We start from the raw sequence: 20,948 nt of genomic DNA on the forward strand, positions 1-20,948 counted from the left end.
TAGGTATTTATGTAAAAAGAGAGTAAAATTTAAAACATACTTTATTCATGAATAGATTCTGCAACCTCTAACTAGCGTGACGTCATAAATCTCGCCCGTAGGCTGATCTTATAATAGAAGGCACTGAATGAACAATATAATAAAGGTAGGTATACTACCCGCAGCGCAAACCAATTGGCGCAAACCTTGTATTTATTATTTTATGGCGCAAACTACTGAAAATTTTGTAAACAAATAAATTTGACGTTGAGTTGAAAATGATTTTCATCAGTTTTCATCTCATAAATTATACTATTTTTCTAAATACAAAGCTGAATTAAGCTTGAAATACTTTAAGTTAATTGTATAACAGTTATTAATCTATTTATTATATGTGCTTTTATTTAAGGACACTTTTTACATATTAAGCAAACATATGTAAAATAACTGACGTGGCCTTATTTTGAAAAATTAAGTAGGAAATCGTAATAATGGAAAGAAAGAAAGGAAAAAATAATGAAAATTTGGTATCTTCAGTTGAAAACGGTGAAGTTAGTAATGCGGTAGAGAGTAGAAGTAATATCAAAGGAGATGAATGGAATATAGTACTACTTTTATTCTTATATACTTTACAAGGGATTCCATTAGGGCTTAGTTCAGCAATTCCTATGATTCTACAAAATAGGGGTGTTAGTTACAAACAACAGGTGATACAACATCTTTGAATGGATCATTATATTATCACTTTTGTTAATATAATTATTTTTTTATTTTATTCTAGGCAGAATTTAGTTTTGTCTATTGGCCGTTTAGTTTAAAGCTTTTATGGGCACCATTGGTCGATGCATTTTTCTCAGCAAAATTAGGACGTAGGAAGAGTTGGTTAATTCCAACTCAGTATCTAATAGGTATATTTTTATTCATATAGATTTAATGCAAATTATATATAATATTTTTTTGTAGGATTTTTTATGCTTGTTTTATCTAGTCATGTGAATCAGTGGCTGGGAGATAGCTCCAATGCTCCAAATATAGGAATATTGACATTGTTATTTTTTTTATTAAATTTTTTGGCAGCCACTCAAGATATAGCAGTGGATGGATGGGCATTAACCATGCTTAAGAAATGTAATGTTGGCCATGCCTCAACATGTAACAGTATTGGACAATCAGCAGGTTTCTTTTTAAGCTATGTAGTTTTTATGGCTTTAGAATCACCAAATTTTTGTAATACATATCTACGAAGTGTTCCTCAAGATGAAGGTACTTTACAACTTACTCCAAACTGTAATTAAATAATTTTATTTTACATTTCTAGGACTAGTGACACTACCAAGCTTTTTTTATTATTGGGGTTGGATATTTATAATTTCAACAACTATAGTTGGACTCATTAAAAGTGAAGTTGAACCTCATGATCCCGATCATGCTGTTGTTCATGACAGAGACATTAAGACAGCTTATAATTCTTTGAAAAGTATCTTAACACTTCCTGCCATCAAAACCTTAGTTCTGATATTGATTTCATGTAAAGTAAGTAATGTTATTTTAAATATAGGTATTTATTATATGAATTTAATACTTAAATAAGCCTTAATATTAGTCTGTTTTTAGATTGGTTTTTCTTCAACTGATAATGTCATGACGTTGAAATTAGTTGAGGCTGGAATACCTAAAGAAAAACTAGGTTTAATGGCTATACCTTTAATACCTGTTCAGTTAATATTACCCATTGTAATAGCAAAATACACAACAGGTATTTAATATAATACACTTAATATACATATTTAGAAAAGTATATTTGTTTTATAATTTTAGGTCCCAAACCCCTCAACATATTTCTAAAAGCAATTCCATATCGACTAATTTTTGGGATTATTGCAGCTTTTTTGGTGTGGATAACCCCAACAATGGTGCCAGATAGCTCAAAAGGTTTACCTATATTCTATGTAATTTTACTAATAGGATGTTATGCCTTACATCAGGTAAATATGTCTACCCGGGGCGCCTCAAAAGTGGCTCACCCTTATAACTTTAATTTTTTTAGATAAAAAAAATCGAGATTTCGTATGTTAGTATACAGGGTGTTTCAAAAAACATGTGCCATCTCTCGTGGGGAGATTTCTCACATAAAAATAAGATTTATTTTTCATATGAACATAGGTCCGATTGTGCTTTGTTTCGTAGCTAGAGGGTGTTAAAATCTTAATAATCTTTTGATTTATTATAATTTTCTTCTAAGTACTTTTAGTGGTTTGAATGAAATTTTGAGAGTAAAAGTTACTATAAGTGCTGCATATTTTAATGCTAAAAAAGTGTCGATTAAATCATCAGAGACGTGCATATGGGTTATCACTGGAATATTTTTCAAAAGAAAACATGTGCGCTACTAACTTTTTTTCTTTTGATATCAGAATTTGTAGGCCGTTTAATGCCAGTTGAAAGTTATCTCTGAATATTTTGTTGAATTCGGCCTCCTTGATGAGATAAACGCATTTTTATTAATCACAATTAATAAAATTAAAATAAAACAAAATTAATAAATTATATATTTTACCTAATTTATTATTAAATATTATTGCTATTAGTTATTATTACTATTAGTCCAACCTAGAGCAATTTCATATAAAAAAAGTAATGGTATTTAAGATGATTACAAAAACCCAATTTTTAAAAGTTTTAACATCCTGTAACTCTAAAACTATGTATTTCCATACCCATGTTTATAGGAACTTTTTTTATATTTTTTGATGAGGAATCAATGAGTACTTATTTAAAACTCCCGCAAGTTAATGATATTGAACTGTTTTAAAGGTTACTATTAAACTTGGACCCAGGCAAATTAATAAAATTGCGTTTATCTCACTAAGGAGGCCGAAATCGACAAAATATCAAGAAACAACTTTTAATCGGCATTAAAGTACTTAATTATTTCATTAACAAGAGAAAAAAAAGGCAGTGGCGTACATGCTTTTTTTAGAAAAATATTCCAGTGGTAACCCATATGCACGTCCCTGGTGAATATGTCGACACTTTTTTACCTTTAAAATATGTCGCATTTACAGTAACTCTCACCCTCAAAATTTCATTTGAAACGCCAAAAATACTTGGGAGAAAATTATAATAAATTGAAAAAATATTAAGGCTTGAACACCCTGTAGCTACGAAATAAAGCAAAATCGGACCTGTGTTAATATGAAAAATAAATCTTATTTTTACGTGAGGAATATCCCCACGACAGATGGCACATGTTTTTTGAAACACCCTGTATAACAGAAATTAGGATTAATTAACGTATTCAGTTGTTTTCGGTCACTTCCTGTTTCACCGGAAATGACTACAACTTTTGATTTTTATGGCACCCTCGGTATTTTGTTACTTTATTCCTTTGAATAAGAAGACTAAGGAAGGAGCATATCAAAAATCTTAGGTCCACCGCGATGGGTCAAGGATCCCCACCCTAGAGTCCTTTTTCCGCCCACCATGCATGAATACATGGATAGCATTATGCTCCTTCCTTAGTCTTCTTATTCAAAGCTTTATTCAATAGAAAATGACACTTCGAACAGAACGACATATCATATGTCAACTTTTGACATTTTCAAATATGATTTATTTGAAATTGCAACATGGGATTCATAACAACAACTTGACCCGAAATACCAAGTGTTTAGTACCAAATTATTCGTAAAAAATGTTTTTTTTTAAATATGCTAATTGTTCACCCTTGTTCATACCACCCTTGTTCCATTTGAAAAAATTGATATATGATTAAAAATACGATTTGGGCATCTTTTAACCGTCCAGGACAAGACACAAGACGATTAATTCTGGTTTTCCAAGGGTCGTTGATTAAAATTTAGTGTTTTTAACACAGCCATGGAACTAGATTGAAATTTAAAATACAATTTTGTTTTAAGCGAAAATGTCAAAAGTTAATATGTTATTATATTTAGAGTGTCATTTCCTCTTGAATAAAGTAAAAAATACCGAGGGTGCCATTTAAAAATCAAATGTAGTAATTTCCGGTGAAACAGGAAGTGGCCGAAAAGAATTGAATACGTCAATCAATCCTAATTTATGTCATATACTAACATACGAAATCTCCTTTTTTTATCTGAAAAAATAAAAAAGTTGGATAAGCCACTTTTGAGTAGCACCCGGTATAACTACTGGATGCCGTGATATAACTTCAACAATTTTGTTTTTTATGCCTTAGGTATGTGTATATGCAATGTTTGTTTCGATTATGGCGTTTTTTGCTAAGATTAGCGACTCTTCTGTTGGCGGAACGTACATGACATTGCTGAATACTGTTACAAATTTAGGTGGTAATTGGCCAGCCATGTTAGCACTATATTTTGTCGATCCATTGACTTGGAAGGAATGTGTTGGAGCTGATTCTTTATCAGGAAATATGTGCAAGGATGCTGTTGAAAAGGAGGTATAGTTTAGTTTATAAATGCAAGCCTGGCATACATAGTATACAGCGTATTTCAAACAATATGTGCCATATCTGGTCGGGAGATTCTTCATGTAAAAATAAGGTTTATTATTTCTCATAACAACATAAGACCAATTATTCTGCTTTGTTTTGTAGCTACAAGGGGTTAAAGTCTATTTTTTTCGATTTATTATAATTTTTTTCCAAGAGCTTTTAGCGATTCAAATGCAATTTGGAGGGTATATGTTATTATAAGTGCTACAAATTTTAATGTTAAAAAAAACGTCTACAGATTCACCAGGAACGTGCATATGGATTATCACTGGAATATTTTTTAAAGGAAAACATGAGCGCCACTGACGGTACAGATCACCGCGACCTTACAGATCTTTTGTGTCCCCCTTTCTTAAGTTATAACTCATTATACAGTTCCAGGGCCCTTACAAAAGCCAGTATCAGACGGTTTTACAAAGGCTAGTTCTCCATTTCCAATATATCAGTGAAAGTTTATGGCATGAATGGTTGTCGTCTCGGGGCACTCAGTGGTGAGGTGTTCTGGTGTTTCCCCATTGTCCCCACAGAATCTGCACCAGCCGTTTTTTCTTAGCTTTAATCTACTGAGGTGTTAATTGAGGAGACAGTGTCCTGGTAAACGTACCGTTACAATCCGAAGATTGTTCTCACTTAAATCAAGGAAAATCTTTGATTTTTCTCGGTTGTAGGTGTTGAGAAATTTCTTTTAAGTGTCTTAGACCGTTGGGGATTCCCATTCCAGGTTACGGATGGAGTCTGCCAGGTTCTTGAGTACCAGTTTAAGTTGGTTTCCGCTTGGAAGGCAGAACAGTTCGGGTCCATTTAGTGGAGTGTTCGCATTGTTGCGGATGGAGTCTTCCAAGTTCTTGAGTTCCGCTGTTAGTTGGTTTCGGACTTATTATGTAGTATGTTAATATGAAAAATAAATCTTAATTTTATGTTAAGAATCTGCCGTTGATGAGGATGGCATCTTTTTTTTTTAGTTTTAACTAACGAGAGATGGGATCTTTTTTTTAGTTTTTTCAAACATCCTGTAGAGCATACTATAGAGGAAAAATACAAGCCTGATATATTATTTATTGGTTTGATGTTATGTTGTTTAGAATTTTGGTTTTAGTAATTATTATTTTTAAATGTTTTATATTACTCCCAGTTATACATTTGATTTCTAAATATCAGTAATTTAGATTTTTTTTTATTTCGTACAGTTAAAAATATTTTTTAGGAATGCATAAATTCAAATGGAAAATGTGTCACAACATTAGATGGGTTTTATATAGAGACTGTCATATGCACTGTCATTGGTTTTATTTGGTTAATGTGGGGCGAGAAAAAAATCCAGGAAGTTCAGAGCTTAGACGAGAATGCCTGGAAGCTACAAAGAACTAAGAAAGATAAAAGATAGTATTTAGTGGTGTAAAATAATGTAAACTATTTGTTATTTTTTTATTGCATTTCTGTGCAAATCTAGGCAATACGTAAAGCTGAAGATGTAAGGATTGCTATAAAATTGAATTTAAAAACGGAATATTTAATAGTTTATAAACTATAAAAAAGTATTATATATGTACTCTGTTTTATTATTACGACAGATTTTCTACCTCATAATAGGATATAGCAACAAAAAGTAAAAAAGTTTATTATTGACTTTATTATAAAAATATATGAGGCTTAAAAAAACTTTTTTACATACATTCACATATTTAATATGCAGTATAAGTTTGGTTGATGTCATTAGTCATATTTTGCATGTTTATTTCTCATAATACTGATCATGCATTTATTTTATTATACCTATAATCAAATAACATATATATTTTAAGAAAGAAGAAACTCTTATAGCAATCCATATAATGCATCTGGGGTTATGTAAATAGGGTCCGTCCGGCCAGAGGATATATTATGACAGTGACATTTGTGTCAGGCATGTCAAACATAAATTGTATTTTCTGTCATCGTTTGGATGTCGTCTGTCGAAATCTTCCGCGGTTCGTTGGACAGACTTTAGTTATATTTCAATATCAATTTAACTGGTATATTGATATAATTTTTTTCCTGTAATTTTTAAGTGGGGTTATTTATAAAAATATTGTTTTATCTAATTCTGTCAATTGGGTAGGAAAAAAATTGTGGGTATAAAGGTTATTTAAAACATTTTGTGATAGTTATTTGTTGACATTTTTAAATAAATTTTGTTGCTCTTATTTCATTTCTTAGTATAATATATAAAGCGACTGATTATTAGATTTTTATTAAAGTTACATACATTTTTAAAACTAAAAAGTAACTACAGTAGACACAAAAAATACCAGAAGTGCAACAAAACGTTCTAGAAATATAGCTGCAAACGTTTATCAACTTTTTATTATTCTAAACAATCTAAATGAATGATAAAGGTAAAGATGGTTACCTACCACTGTGTTTTATTGCCCTTCTAGTCTTTTTATAATATCTCTACTATAGGTGTTAATCATGTGACTTTATTTTACTAATTATTGAAATAAATTTATTTTCCATATATTTGTCATCTTTGTCAAAGGTAATTAACCCAATGTTAACTTTTGAAAAATTAATTTACTTTCTATAGACTACAATATGCTTTACGTCAAACATGGAAACGTCAATGCAGTGGCGGCTCGTGGATATAAAATTAAGTGAAGAGTTAATTTTTTAAATTGCGCCGCAGGTGATAATTTTTTTGACGCATTCACCGTTTTGACATTTTTTTAAATATTTGAAAAATTTTTGCTGCATTCACCATTTTGTCAACATTTTTTTTTGTTATTTATACACTAATATCTATAATATTTTCGTTTTAGTTTGGGCTAAAACACATTAAGTAAAAAGAGATACAACCAGTTTTCGATAAAGACATTATTTTGAATTCCAGTGAAAATATAATTAAATATAATAAACATTATATACAGTGTTCCCCATAAAGTTGGATCCATATGGACGTTTTTTTTATATTAGAGTTTTAAAAAATCTTTTTGTGGCAATCACTTCTGCTTTAAAAACAACTTAAAAGGCAGGAAGTCAAAGTTGACAGCTAACATCTTTTGAGCTGTCAAATACAAAATATTTAAAAGAAATATTTTAAAAATTGGTTAAATTATTATTTTAAAAAAGGTGACTAACAAAATTATATTTCACCTTTGACTTGGTGCATTTTAAGTTGTTTTTAAAGCAGAATTGATTGCCACAAAAAGTTTTTTTTTAAACTCTAATACCAAAAAAAAAGTCCATATGGATCCAACTTTATGGAAAGCACTGTATTTATTGAAGGGTTTCCCCGAAAAACGTTGTAACCGACATTTTTTTCAAAATAGAGAATTCAGTGAAATAAGGTTGTAATTTTCATATGTATAACGTTTTTTTCTCGGTTTTTCACTGAAATTTCGATATTGAAAAAATTGTTGGTTACAACCGAGGAGCCATTCAATTATTACATTAATTATTATTACATTAATGTTTACTAAGCAATATTAACCAAAATAAATTTGACTTATTTATATTAATAACCATACTAATTTTTGTAAATCGATGAGCTCAATTTTTCATGTTTCAAATTGTACACCAAGTCATTGATTGGGTTCATTTTTTAACACATACACACACACACACACACAAAACAGTTTTAAAACACAACAAGACAAACAGCAAAAATTTACAAGTTAAATCAACAAAAACCATTAACAAACAACAACAACTTTACAGTCTTTACACTTTTACACTCGCCGAAGTAGCCGAATATTAGCATAAAGGAAGATGAAGCGAACTGTCCAAAAACTCATTCACATCAGTCGCCGATAAAAAATTTCGGGGCGGGGAATTTACATGCTGCCGCTAGGCTGACGTCACGTTACCATGGAAACCGTGCAGCCGCTCGGCTGACAAATATTTTCTCTTTACTTGTGGCTTCGTGGAAACGTACGCGCGTGCGGGACAATAATGCTACTTTTTCGGCCGGAATTAACGATGCGGTGGACCTATTATGCAGAGGTCCGCTCGAAAAAAAAATTATAAAAAATTACCATTTTATTATTTAGATACATGTAAATATTAAACTAAATTAATATTTTAAGCAGTAAAGTTTTTTCTTTGAGTATTTTTTTCGGTGAAGTGCCCCTTCACCTACTGCACCTGACGAGGCGCCACTGCGTTTATGAAATATTGGAACTCTCTGTAAATTGGATCTCTCTAGGTCTACTTTGGAAAAAAAAATCTCAAAATCTATATGCGATGTGGCATTTCTTTACAAAAAACAAAAAATGTAGTAAATACTAAATACTACAAGGATCATTTTACGAAAAAAAAATCGGTCATCGGTGGAGTTATAAAATATTTATGCTAAAATTTATGTAGGGGTGGGGGTAGTTTTCACCCTTCCTGTACTTTTTCTTGATTTTTGTTAAAGTTAAATTTTAAAGCACTTAGCAAAATATAGACATCCACAATCTCATTCAAATCGGAACAACGGTTTTTAAAATAAATATCTTAAATAATGTGCATATTTTTTTAAAGTGTGATGCCCTCTAACGGACAAACGAAGCACTTTTATATAGAGATAAATTGTGTCCAATGAAGTTATATTGATTCCAAGAATACAGTGTAGTTCTATGTCCACGGAATATTGGGACACCCTGTAGAATTGAAAAGGACACTTATAAAACGTTTTCAATTGAAATAAATTAAGAATATGCTCTTATCATTTTATGTGTAAAAATCTCACTTTTTACATATAAGAACGTGAGAAACCGTAAAAATCTACGTCCACATTAACGTTTGTTAAAATAATATTTTTTTTTACTTGGTATACTTATTTTATTGAGATTTTTATTTTCTGTAAATATCGTAATATAGGTAGTAGCAGAAAATGTCTGCTGGAAAGGAGGAGATATCACTTTTCTTATTTATTTTGCGATTTTTATTTGTATTTTTAACAATAACGAAAAAAACGGTATAGAAAGACACAAAAATAAATGCCCATCCCTAATGCCGCATCAATTTTGTTGTTCATCTGGCAGCAAAATGAGAAGACAGGATTCGTGTTTGGTAGGTATTAAAACACATTTTGACGCGTAATAAAAATGTATTATTATATAACACCTTATATACTTTTATAAAGGTTGGTAATTATAAAAGAACTTGTGACACAGACTGTTATTTAATAATAAAATAAGAATGAAGTCTTTTGGAAGTATTACAAATGGCTAAGTCCCTGTACAGTATCAAAATAGAAGCAATACAGGGCACAACACTATTTCTTGTATTGTATTAGTCAATTGGGATAATTTCTTCTTTAACAAAAAATTCTACAACTTCTTCTTCAACGTTTTCAGTATCTGCGCCTAGTTCGTCTGTGTCAATATCTGCAAATAAAAAAAAATATAAATGCTCTAAATGAATATACGGACATCTCTCGACAATGTATGAAACGATCAACGCGTAACAGAGGATTTTCTACTAAGGGCTGGCAAAGGTTAGTCTTGGGTCGAGATTTCTGTATGTAAGAACAGTACAATGCGTTTATAATGTACTGAACAAAGAGAGAACAGTAAACACGTTGCCAAACGTATGAAATAAACTGAGATACTGTACACATTGCTAAGAGACGTGGAAGGGGATAATATAGCAGATTTGTCGCAGTTGACTGGTAGACCCAATCAGTACCTCTGTCAGTACTTAAAGTTCTATGGAAAGGTGTCCATCATGCGTTCAGCTTCACGATGTAATTACGTCTCATGATGCTTTATTTGTTTATTCATTAACGAGTCGTTGTAATTTTCCCTACAGTTTGAAAAATTTTAAGTGCAAGCAAGAAACACTTGCATTTTTGGTTAAAATAAGTGGAATTGAGTTGTTTTTCGACAGTGGTCGGGCTATTAGAACTCTGAATTCAAAAATCGATATCTCGAAATCTATTAGAAATAATTGATTGTAGTTTTTTAAAAAACTTTCTTAATATTTCTGCTGTATTTTCTTCGTAGACAGTAAGTGAAAATCTTTATCAATAAAAAAATTACACGAATACTGAAAATTGCTATGCTCTAAAAGTAGATAGATGGGTTGTTTACAATTTTTGAATGGAAAAAAAAACAAACTTATCGAATTTTTCTTATGTAAACATATTGTAAAAGATCCTCAAAATAAAAAAAAAGTTTCAATATCTAAAGTGTTTCTTGAGTTATGGCGTGTTATGTGTTAAAAAGTTGAGTTTTTGAATTATCGCGATTACTGACATTTTCTCGTTATAAAAAAATGACACCCTAAAGATATCCTTATAAATAATTCCATTTCAGATGCTCAGAAACATTTCTAATGATATTATCTAGTTATCTTTTCGAAAAAAAAGTCTATTAAAAATAAGCGGATTGCGATCGTGATTTTACTTTACTTGATAGGGAAAGGCGTACCGGCAACGCCGCAACAGCACTCCGTCGCATTTCTCTCACTCCGACTTAATAAGATCCCTATGCGATTTACTTCCACACATGTAAATACCGACCCAAGAGTAACAGTTGCCAGCACGGTATAACGCTTCGTCCTACGTGGGCGAAAAAAACGCGCGTTTCGAGCGACACGTGTTTTATCAAGCAACGTTTTCTTATGATATCGTCCTGTATTGGCAATGCAGGATGCAGGATCTCTATGCTTTAATAAGCATAGAGATAATTCATAAGTTTCATAAGGAATTATTCATTGTTCACAAGAAAACGATTTTTGATAGCGTCGCACGCATCGCCTGAATCGCGCGCTTTTGTCGCCCATGTAGGACGAAGCGTAAGAGAAATAATTGAAATGTGAAACTACAGGGTTGCCAGATGAGATTTTGTAAATTTTATGGGACTATTGCTTCAAAATTTCCTAGAATTCTTTAACTTAAACAACATATTATATCACTTGATGTTATGTGTGTATTTTGACTAAATAACCGTGACCTTTGACCTATTTTAGTCTGCAATACTTACTATTTCTAAGGGCCAGCCTTCTAGCCTTCTTCTCCTGCCATTGCTTAATATTCTCCTCCCTGTACTCCCTGAATTTCTCCATAAGAGCGGCTCTTTTCTCGATCAGCTCTTTCGAGGCTTTCGACTGCCGCATACGGTCTTTGCTTTCAAACTGTGCATAATACTTCTTCAGATTCTTCTTGATTTCCTTCTGCTGCTTCTCTGAAAGAAGTGTGGCCGGTCTGGGCCTCCAAAGGACTTGGGCAAACCTTTCCAGATTGATTCTCTTCAGAATCTTACCCTGGAAAGACCACATCCAATATCCTAAAATAAGGGTTTTATTTTAGAAATTGTTTAACAACATATGCTTTTTTCTGTTTATTATGAGTTTCTTTTTACAGAGAAAAATTATATAAATATATTTCTTCTTTTTATATAATCTGTTTGTACTAAAGCTTCATTTAGAACCTCGCAATTAATGAAATAAATTATTGGCTTCAATTAGCGTAGAAGTTTGTTCCTTTAATTTCAATTCAGAACGTCAAAATTAGTGGTAGTAATTTTCAATTAGTGAAAAAAGTTAACAAACTTTTGACTTTTCCACTAACTACACTTCAAAGTTTGCGAGGAATGTCATTTTGGCCATTGATTATCACCCGTCAAGAAAAATTTTGGTTAGAAATCAAAAGTTTATTGTTTTAAAAACTAAATATTATGTTTTCTCTATGGATACAAGAGACTATTGCAAGCTGTTGCAAGGATATTTTATTAATTTTAACTGTGTTTTTCAGACATTGTGAATGATCGTAAACTAAAAAGTATAAAGTGTAATTGAAACCACTAATTTATTCCATTAATTGGGAGGTTCTGAATGAAGCTTTAGTCTACGAATTTGGAAAGACATTATGTCGGGATATGAATTTTAGTGAGATTATAATTATTAATATGAATCTTAGAAAAATGCTTCAGTCAGATCATTCAAAGATAAAAAAATATTTAGAAAAATAATGGAACAAATTTTCACTAGTAAGTAATTATAATATTCAATACCAATTAAACTTTTAGTTACGTAATCGAGTGCGCGATTTTTAAATTCATTGTTGCCAACCACGGACATATTCAGCGCCTGGCTGACTAACTGGAATTTAAATTTCCCGCTGGAAATTTAAGTGGTAGCTCTGCTGTAAAAAATGTCAAGTTGCAGTTGAATATTGTTCTTTTTAGAACCTCTTTTAGTGCATAGTGAACAAGATAGCTTAATAGACGTAAAATTCATTAGAATATTTGAACGGGAAAGCGGTAGTAATGACCCTTTATGTCCCTTAAGTGAAAAGCTGAGTTTTGTTGATGTAAATAATAACGGAACCCTTACTGTACAAATAACTTCCAAAACATCCTAATGGCAGACGAAAACAAAAACACGGCCCTCAGTCCGGGGCACCTCTTAAGTGAGGAGAGGGTGCGAAGAATCCCCCCGTCGTCGACTGTTAGAAACTATAGAAGTGACCAAAAAGTAAAAATAAAAGTATACAATTCTAAAATACGTATTGCGACCTGGAATGTGCGCAGTCTGTCCATGGCCGGTAAACTGGCAAATGTCGAACAGAGATGCGCAGAATGCAAATTGATATATTGGGGATGAGTGAAGTAAGATGGCCTGGATCAGGTAAACAAGCAACTAATAACGGCGTCATTTACTATTCAGGAGGGACAGACACGTTTCATCAATACGGAACTGCCATACTTGTAAGCAAGGACATAGATAGGTCGGTTATGGAGTTCATACCCTTTAATGATCGAGTTATGCTATTGAAGTTACAAACTACACATCGAACACTGAACATAATACAAGTATATGCCCCAACAAACGACAAAAGTGACGCAGAGGTTGAAGATTTCTACTCAACATTAGAGGAGGCGATGAAACTCACAAAGAAGGGTGAAATAAATATGGTCATGGGAGATTTCAACGCGAAAATCGGTTCCGGAAGAGAGAATGATGTCGTAGGAGAGTACGGCCTAGGCACACGAAATGCGAGAGGTGACAAACTTATCCAGTTCTGTATAGAATCGAATTTATTTATTGCTAACACATTCTTCAAACAACATCCTAGAAGACTATACACCTGGAAATCTCCTGCTGATAAAAAAGGCCGTACCATAAGGAATCTGATCGATTTTATACTTGTTGGACAAGAACTGAAGAAATACGTGCAATCAGTAAAAACATATCCTGGCGCAGACGTTAATAGCGACCACAATCCCGTCGTTATGGATTTCCGAATGAGAAGATTCAAAAAGATCGCTAAGACGCAACCAACTCCTAGAATCAACACTAGAAAACTGCGGATACCGGATGTACACACTCAAGTGAGTTCCAGGATCGAATGTGGAATGACAAAATCCAAAATGAAAAACAACTGGATATAATGGAAACCTGGAATAGGATAAAAACCTCCATAACTCTTATTCAGGAAAATGACATTGGCCACCTTGAAACTAATGTGAAAAAAGAATGGATGACTCCTGAAATCCTAGAACTCATGAATGAAAGGAGAACCCATAAGGCAAATCCAGCATTATATGCTGAACTAAACAAAAGGATTAGAAGAAAATGCAGAGATGCAAAGGAACAGTGGATGATCGAGAAGTGTGGAAATCGAAAAAATGGTAAACTGTAACAAGAAATGTTCCACAGCTATCTTACGGGACCAAAATAATGACATCATCTTAGGAATAGAGAATAAACTACAACGATGGAAGGAATACGTAGAAGAACTATTTAATGATAGCAGACCGAACACTCCACCGAAAGCGGATGAAAACATGAACGAAAAAGGACCTGAAATTACCAAAGACGAAGTAATTCACGCAATACGATCCCAAAAAGGCGGAAAAGCAACTGGCCCAGACAATATTCATGCCGAAGTTATAAAACTGATGGCTGAACAGGACAGAAGGGGGTTGCAACTGCTGGTATTCATATTCAATAAAATCTACCGTACAGGGACTATCCCAACGGATTGGCTACGCTCGACATTTATTACCCTTCCAAAGAAAACCCACGCTTCGAACTGCGATGAATACCGCATGATAAGTCTGATGTCCCATGTCCTCAAAATATTTCTCAGAATAATTCACACCAGAATTTATAAAAGATGCGAATACCAACTAGACGAAACTCAATTTGGATTTCGCAGTGGCCTAGGTACTCGTGAGGCGTTATTCGGATTAAACGTTATCACTCAGCGTTGCAGAGACATGAATGTCAATGTAATCGCTTGTTTTATAGATTATAGAAAAGCCTTTGACTGCGTTAACCATCAAAAACTTATAGAAGTCCTCAAAACAACCGGAATAGATAGAGAAGAAATTCGATTGATTACAAATCTCTACTGGCAGCAAAACGCAGTGGTTAAAATTGAAGGAACATCGTCAGAAGAAATCACGATTAAACGAGGTGTAAGACAGGGCTGTGTGCTGTCACCGCTCTTATTTAATATATATTCAGAGGCTATCTTCAAAGAAGCTCTAGAAGGAATCGAATGTGGAATTAAGATTAACGGGAAAGTGATCAATAATATCAGGTATGCCGACGATACAGTTGTGCTGGCCGAGAATGAACAAGATTTGCAGAGGCTAATGAATGAATTAGTTCGGCATAGTGAAAACTGCGGTCTCCTCATAAATACCACAAAAACGAAGGTTCTTGCATTCACCAAAACACCTGTGCAGATTCACCTGGATATCAACGGTGACCCAGTAGAGCAAGTGTCTTCATACAAGTATTTGGGGTGTATTGTAAATGATCAATGCGACCCGAAGAAAGAAATTAGAAGCCGCATAGAACAGGCTAGAAAAACATTTATAAATATGAGACAATTTTTCACAAGGTCAGATTTGAGTTTGGAGCTACGGGTACGCATGGTCAGATGCTACATTTTTTCAGTTCTCCTGTACGGGTGTGAGAGTTGGACTCTTGACATATCGTTAGAAAAAAAACTAGATGCCTTCGAAATGTATATTTACCGCCGTATATTAAGAATATCATGGGTCCAAAGAGTTTCAAATGTGGAGGTTCTTAATCGAATGAGAAAACAGAAAGAACTCATGCTTACCATCAAAGAAAGAAAAACACGCTACATAGGCCACATAATGAGGGGTAAAAAGTATGAACTTCTCAGATTAATAATTGAAGGCAAAGTCCAGGGCAAAAGATCTATCGGCAGACGCCAGAATTCCTGGCTAAAGGACATTCGTAGATGGTTTGGTTGCTCATCAATCGACATATTTCGTATGGCTGTATCTAGAATGACGTTAGCTATTTGGATCGCCAACCTTCGAAAGGAGACGGCGTCGTAAGAAGAAGAAATAATAACTGTTTATAAATATATATTTGAGTGATAGTTTACTAAAATATTTTGATTAACAGAAAATATGTAAAAGTAGGCAAAGCTGTGCTGGCCAAGCTTAATCACGTGACTAAAAGTTTATTTGATATGAACTATATGTTATGAGTTGTTAACCAATCAGTTATGAAATTCACTAAGAATTAACTAATTATATATTTTTTTCTTTTATTTTTAAATTTTTTTATTACTTGTCAGAATTAATTAAAATATGTCAATTTGATTTAACTGTTTAAATAGAGTATCTGTATTTCTGTTACAAAATAATTATATTAACTTTCATTACTAATATTTATGGACTCACCGACCAAAACAGAAGCCAGAATATTACAGTGTACCCTACTTTATATTTGTTGGCGTTTAAAAAAAATGGAACGCCACTGATAAAGCAGTATTAAGTCAACCCTTTAAACAAGAAGACTAAGGAAGCAGCATAATCTATTCATGCATGGTGGGCGGAAAAAGGACTGGGTGGGGATCCTTGACAGTTCTGTTTGACGATTCATTTGACACATTTGAATTTTATTTGAAATTTTGTGGATTTGTCAGTCTTTACAGAGCTTATTTTATGTTATTTATTCTACTACTGATAGTTGTATAAAGGTAGTAAATCTAGATGGAAATTGTGGCAGAACTTAAATTAACAGTGACACTATCGCGATTTATCGAAAAAGACTCTAAAATAGTTGGTTGTGTAGCGTGCGGTAGATCTCGGCAAAAATCGAGTGAAATAATGGAACAACTTTTCGCTAGTAAGTGACTATATAATATATACATATATATGCTCCTTCCTGAGTCTTCTTATTCAAAGAGTCAACCACATCATAGTGTCATAACGGTAACGCGAATTTTGTTGATATCTCCTTGGTATTTTATTCAAAAGTATATGATCGCGGGAACATTATACCGAAATTTAAACGTCAACTTGTTTAAAAGCTCAAACCATTCCCATAACTTTAATAATTATTAATTGCAATTAATTATCCAGTTGTAATCTGCTATTGTTTTACATACTAACAAAATGTGTTTTGATGGCATTTGGTCAAAGCACAATTTTTTAATTCCAACTTACCAGTATCAACTTTGGATTTCCAAAAAGACACTCCAGTGAAGACGTATCGTCCTGTTGGATCCCATTCCACATCAGACATTTGGAAATGATCAGTTGTATTCATAACCAAAAATTCCTGTGTATCGACAAACTCCAGAGAACCTAAAAAATAATATGAAAATATGTGAATGATGAGAGTTAAATATACAGGATGTCCCAGGTAATAATATACACACAAAAAAAGGTATTCCAAACAAAAGTGCTTATTAATTTACAAGTTTACATATAGAATAACATTGAATAACATACCGCCATTGCTTCCCATTCCGGCCAAAACAATAAACTGACCATTAGGTGACCAAAACAAATGACTGCAGGCCCGTTTTTCAAACTTCTTTAACAAAATTGGAGCTAAACCGACCCTAATATAAAATAAATTTATTTATCTTATAAAAATTACAATTATTAAGGCAAACATACTTGACTTCATAAAAACTGACGTTTATACTGAGGGTCTCTCCGTGAATCATAGCAAATTTGGTTCCAACAGGTTCCCAAGCAAAGGCTTGGATTGGTTCTTTGATTTCCACACTATCAACGGGTACTTGCTTTTCTCGCATGTGGAATATTTCAAAATTGCAGTACATTCCCGAATATTTCATCTCATTTTTTTCTTTTCTTGATTTAGAATATCTGTAAAGGAAAATATATTCTTATTGATTCAGATATTCAGGATATTTTTTCCTGATCCTAACATATCTTTTGTTATACCTATTCTGATTTCTGAGAGAAGATTTAAATTCTAATTTATAATTATGTTTTACTCAAACAAAAATAGATTTGTACCTGTCTACTTTAACACACAAGTAATCCCCAGATGTCTGCCAGTGAATTTTACAATCAGCCACATTAAACAAATTCTTTTTTCTAATTTCATTGCGATTTGGTAACTCCAAAAGTGTTACACTAGCTGGTACATCTTTGTCCTCTGCTACCCAGTAAGCCACTATGTTGTCAGTTGGTGACCTATAAAAAATAATATCATACATAAAAACTAATTCATAAAGGTGCGTTCACACCAGCTGCGCCGCTCCGCGCCACGCAAAACATTTTTTTAACATGTACTTTGAAAGTGTATTTTTTTAGCGCGCACAAAAGTATATGTTAAAAAATGAAATGCGCGGTGCGGCGCGGCCTTAAAATATGAATAAAAAAATCTCCATTTGATTAGAAATGTAACCTGTAATGTTTGTAACACAAAATGTAATTGTTTGCGTTAAAAATAAAAAAAAACAGGTTGTTTAATTTACCCTGAGCGTATAACTTTAACAATTAAAAAAACATTGAAAAAGCAAAAAAAATCAGGGATTACTTCTCACAACACAATAATTAAAATAATTAGAAAAATATTCGTTTTTTTAATTATTTCTAAGAAATAAATAATTCCCTCACCAGTTAAAATCCCTGATGCCAGCCATTTTGATAGACTTCTTATCCAACAACCCAAATGATGGAGTTTCATAGATAGATAAGACATCATTTCCAATTCTGCCAAAATACTTATCATCGTGAGACCATCTGAAAATTGGCCAGGGCGATGTGCTATCTATATTGAATGATCGTTTTTCCTGGCCTGTTCTATAACATTTAAAAATTATTTTGATAAACAGCTTTACCTAGTAAAAAAAAACTTACCTGATATCCCATATGACAATTTTCTTATCAGGATTATTACTTTCACCTTGGGGGGAGTAAGTTACTAGATATTTCTCGCAAGGTGAAAAATCTATGTACTGCACATTTGCATGAGCAAATTTTTTATACTGCAAGAACTCTGGGCCTGCCCATAGAGCAATACCAAGTTTGTGGAAAGTTGAAAGGTATGTACCCAATGGAGACCACTTGATGAAGGTCTGAGTCCAATTCTATAATAGAATACATATGGTTTAGTACTAATGTTAATGCCTACATATACAATACTTACACTACGTTCCTCAATCAAGCTAGGATCTGGTAATGTATTTTGCCAAATTTGTACACTTTGACCTTGTGCAGTAACAACAGCATACTGATCGTATGCATCAGGTTCTAATAAGTAATAATGTAGATCTGCTTGTCCTTCGTAGGGTCTAGTTTGTGGAGGTTCCCATTTGTCAGGTATTTGTTCATATTTTGCAAAATCAGTGAATAAATTTACTAAGAAAGTATGCTGTTTATCAATTTTAAACTTATTTGCCAACTCAACAGCCTCAGCTGCATGATTGGGATTTGAATATTCCAAAAAGATATATCCCTTAGTTGACTCATCAGCTTTAAGAGGGTAGTATTCATTAACTATTTTACCAAATTTGCCAAATACTTTGTTTATAACTGATTTTAACTTTTCAATTCGATTAGGGCCTACTTGAGGCACTCCGTCGACCACAATTACTGATTCATATCCATCGGTTTCTTTAGGTTTCTGTTTTAAAATATCTTTCAACAGTTCTGAAATCAAACATCTTGTTATATTTGAGTATAGAACTTTACTCTGTTCAATTAGAGGTTACCATATTTCTGGTAATAAGTGTTCAAGTATGCAAGAACAATAATTATGAATTAAGATATATGAAAGCAGCTCGTACATATATTTGATATAATCTTGAATAAAATCAGTTTTTAAAGAGGTATTATAACAGATTTTAAAACGTGGATAATTCTAACCTAAAGTAAAACTAGTGTTGGAAATTACTCACCCGAGTCCGAAATATCTTCCTCGTATCCTTCGGGATCGCTAAAATTAGGTTCCTCGCTATTACTCGACGCATCACTGTCCTGATTTTTTGAATTTTCGTCACTTTTATCAGACTTTTTCTTAGCCATTTTGGCAAGAAACAAGCAAAAACCAATTTTCGGAAAAAAAAGGATAACCAATATCACCAATATACGAAAACTATTTTACCCTAAATGAGCTAGAGCTAGAAACCACAGAATATTGTGACGGTTTTTTAGGGTTGTCAACATTGAACTGTAGGAATGGTATCAGATATCAATATGAATCGATTCGTTTTGCAATGGATCGACTTATATTATTATAATCCATTTGAATTGAAATGAACAAATTCACTTTGCTTTTTGTATAAGAGTTTTAAGTCATTTTTTGTTATTGATTGTGCTTTGCGTGATAAACGTTAAAACGCTTAAGTTTAAAAATTTAAAATGTAATAGATTTGCTGTTTCGAAGCAACAACAAAATTAAAACCGAGGATGGCCAAAGCGCCACGCGATAAATTATTTCTTCTTCCATGGACCTTTATTTATCTTTTTAATTATAGACTTAACTTTATTGTGACAATTTTTTCAGCTCAGATTCTGGAAATCCTATATACATACTTATAGGGCTCTTAGAAATATTTAAGACAAAAGACAAATATTTAAGATATATACCAAAAAATATTAAATGAAGGAGTAGAATATGAGTAGAATCAGTAGAATAGAATCGGATTGAAAGAATCAATTCGCCGAATCGATTTTGAAGGCAAATGTAGATTCTATTGATGCATCGGCTCAAAGTAAAGATTCATCGATAGGGCAATTCAATTCGGGCCATCCCTACCGTAAAGTAACTTACCTACATCTCTAATGGTCATATATAATATTTATTCTTTATACTATACACTTTTTCTATGGTAACATGTCACATGTCACGATACGATGTCATTTTCGTTGTTAGGATGTGTTCAGGATGTCAAATAAATATAAACAATTAAACAAGGTGTATTTGAAATTTGAAAGCCATATTTGAAAGTGTATTTACCCCTGAAAATATTTAAATTTTTTGTTTTAAAGTTTATTGAATAAAAATGAACATATACACTTTATCAGAGGCTATATTAAATCATGTTGGGGTATCCAATGTTGGTATGGAAGATATGACTTCCTTGGTGATAAAAATATTACTCTTCATTGGAGCTATTTTCCAGATTTATTGTCTTGGTGCATGTATTTTTATTACTGAATCACCAAATGATACAAGCTGGGGTCCGCGGGTATTGAGATATTAGGTATTTTTTTAGAAAATGTTTAGTAATATTGTGTTACAG

General features: G+C 32.7%; 2 protein-coding genes across 3 annotated transcripts; one reads left to right on the top strand and one right to left on the bottom strand.

Moving 5' to 3' along the window:
• Positions 1-213: 213 nt before the first annotated feature.
• On the top strand, positions 214-6,974 carry LOC115879245 (acetyl-coenzyme A transporter 1). Of its 2 annotated transcripts, XM_030895952.1 has the most exons (9): positions 214-336; positions 389-686; positions 761-887; positions 943-1,242; positions 1,298-1,512; positions 1,594-1,735; positions 1,798-1,964; positions 4,199-4,423; positions 5,682-6,036. In XM_030895952.1, exons 2-9 carry the CDS (start codon positions 471-473, stop codon positions 5,859-5,861), a joined length of 1,572 nt encoding a protein of 523 aa, XP_030751812.1. In that variant the 5' UTR covers positions 214-336; positions 389-470; the 3' UTR covers positions 5,862-6,036. The 2 variants fall into 2 exon arrangements, with proteins under 2 accessions (XP_030751812.1, XP_030751813.1); XM_030895953.1 differs by having other exon boundaries at positions 214-686; positions 5,682-6,974.
• Positions 6,975-9,528: 2,554 nt separating this feature from the next.
• LOC115879172 (eukaryotic translation initiation factor 3 subunit B) lies at positions 9,529-19,828 on the bottom strand. Its single transcript, XM_030895864.1, has 10 exons — positions 19,602-19,828; positions 18,851-19,353; positions 18,562-18,791; positions 18,319-18,504; positions 17,713-17,892; positions 17,347-17,559; positions 17,176-17,288; positions 16,888-17,028; positions 11,428-11,730; positions 9,529-9,828 (listed from the first exon to the last, which is right to left on the bottom strand). Exons 1-10 carry the CDS (start codon positions 19,726-19,728, stop codon positions 9,734-9,736), a joined length of 2,091 nt encoding a protein of 696 aa, XP_030751724.1. The 5' UTR covers positions 19,729-19,828; the 3' UTR covers positions 9,529-9,733.
• Positions 19,829-20,948: the final 1,120 nt, after the last annotated feature.

The sequence above is a fragment of the Sitophilus oryzae genome, unplaced genomic scaffold, assembly GCF_002938485.1.
Source record: "Sitophilus oryzae breed Bouriz unplaced genomic scaffold, Soryzae_2.0 scaffold_1576_pilon_pilon, whole genome shotgun sequence".
NCBI lineage: Eukaryota > Metazoa > Arthropoda > Insecta > Coleoptera > Curculionidae > Sitophilus > Sitophilus oryzae.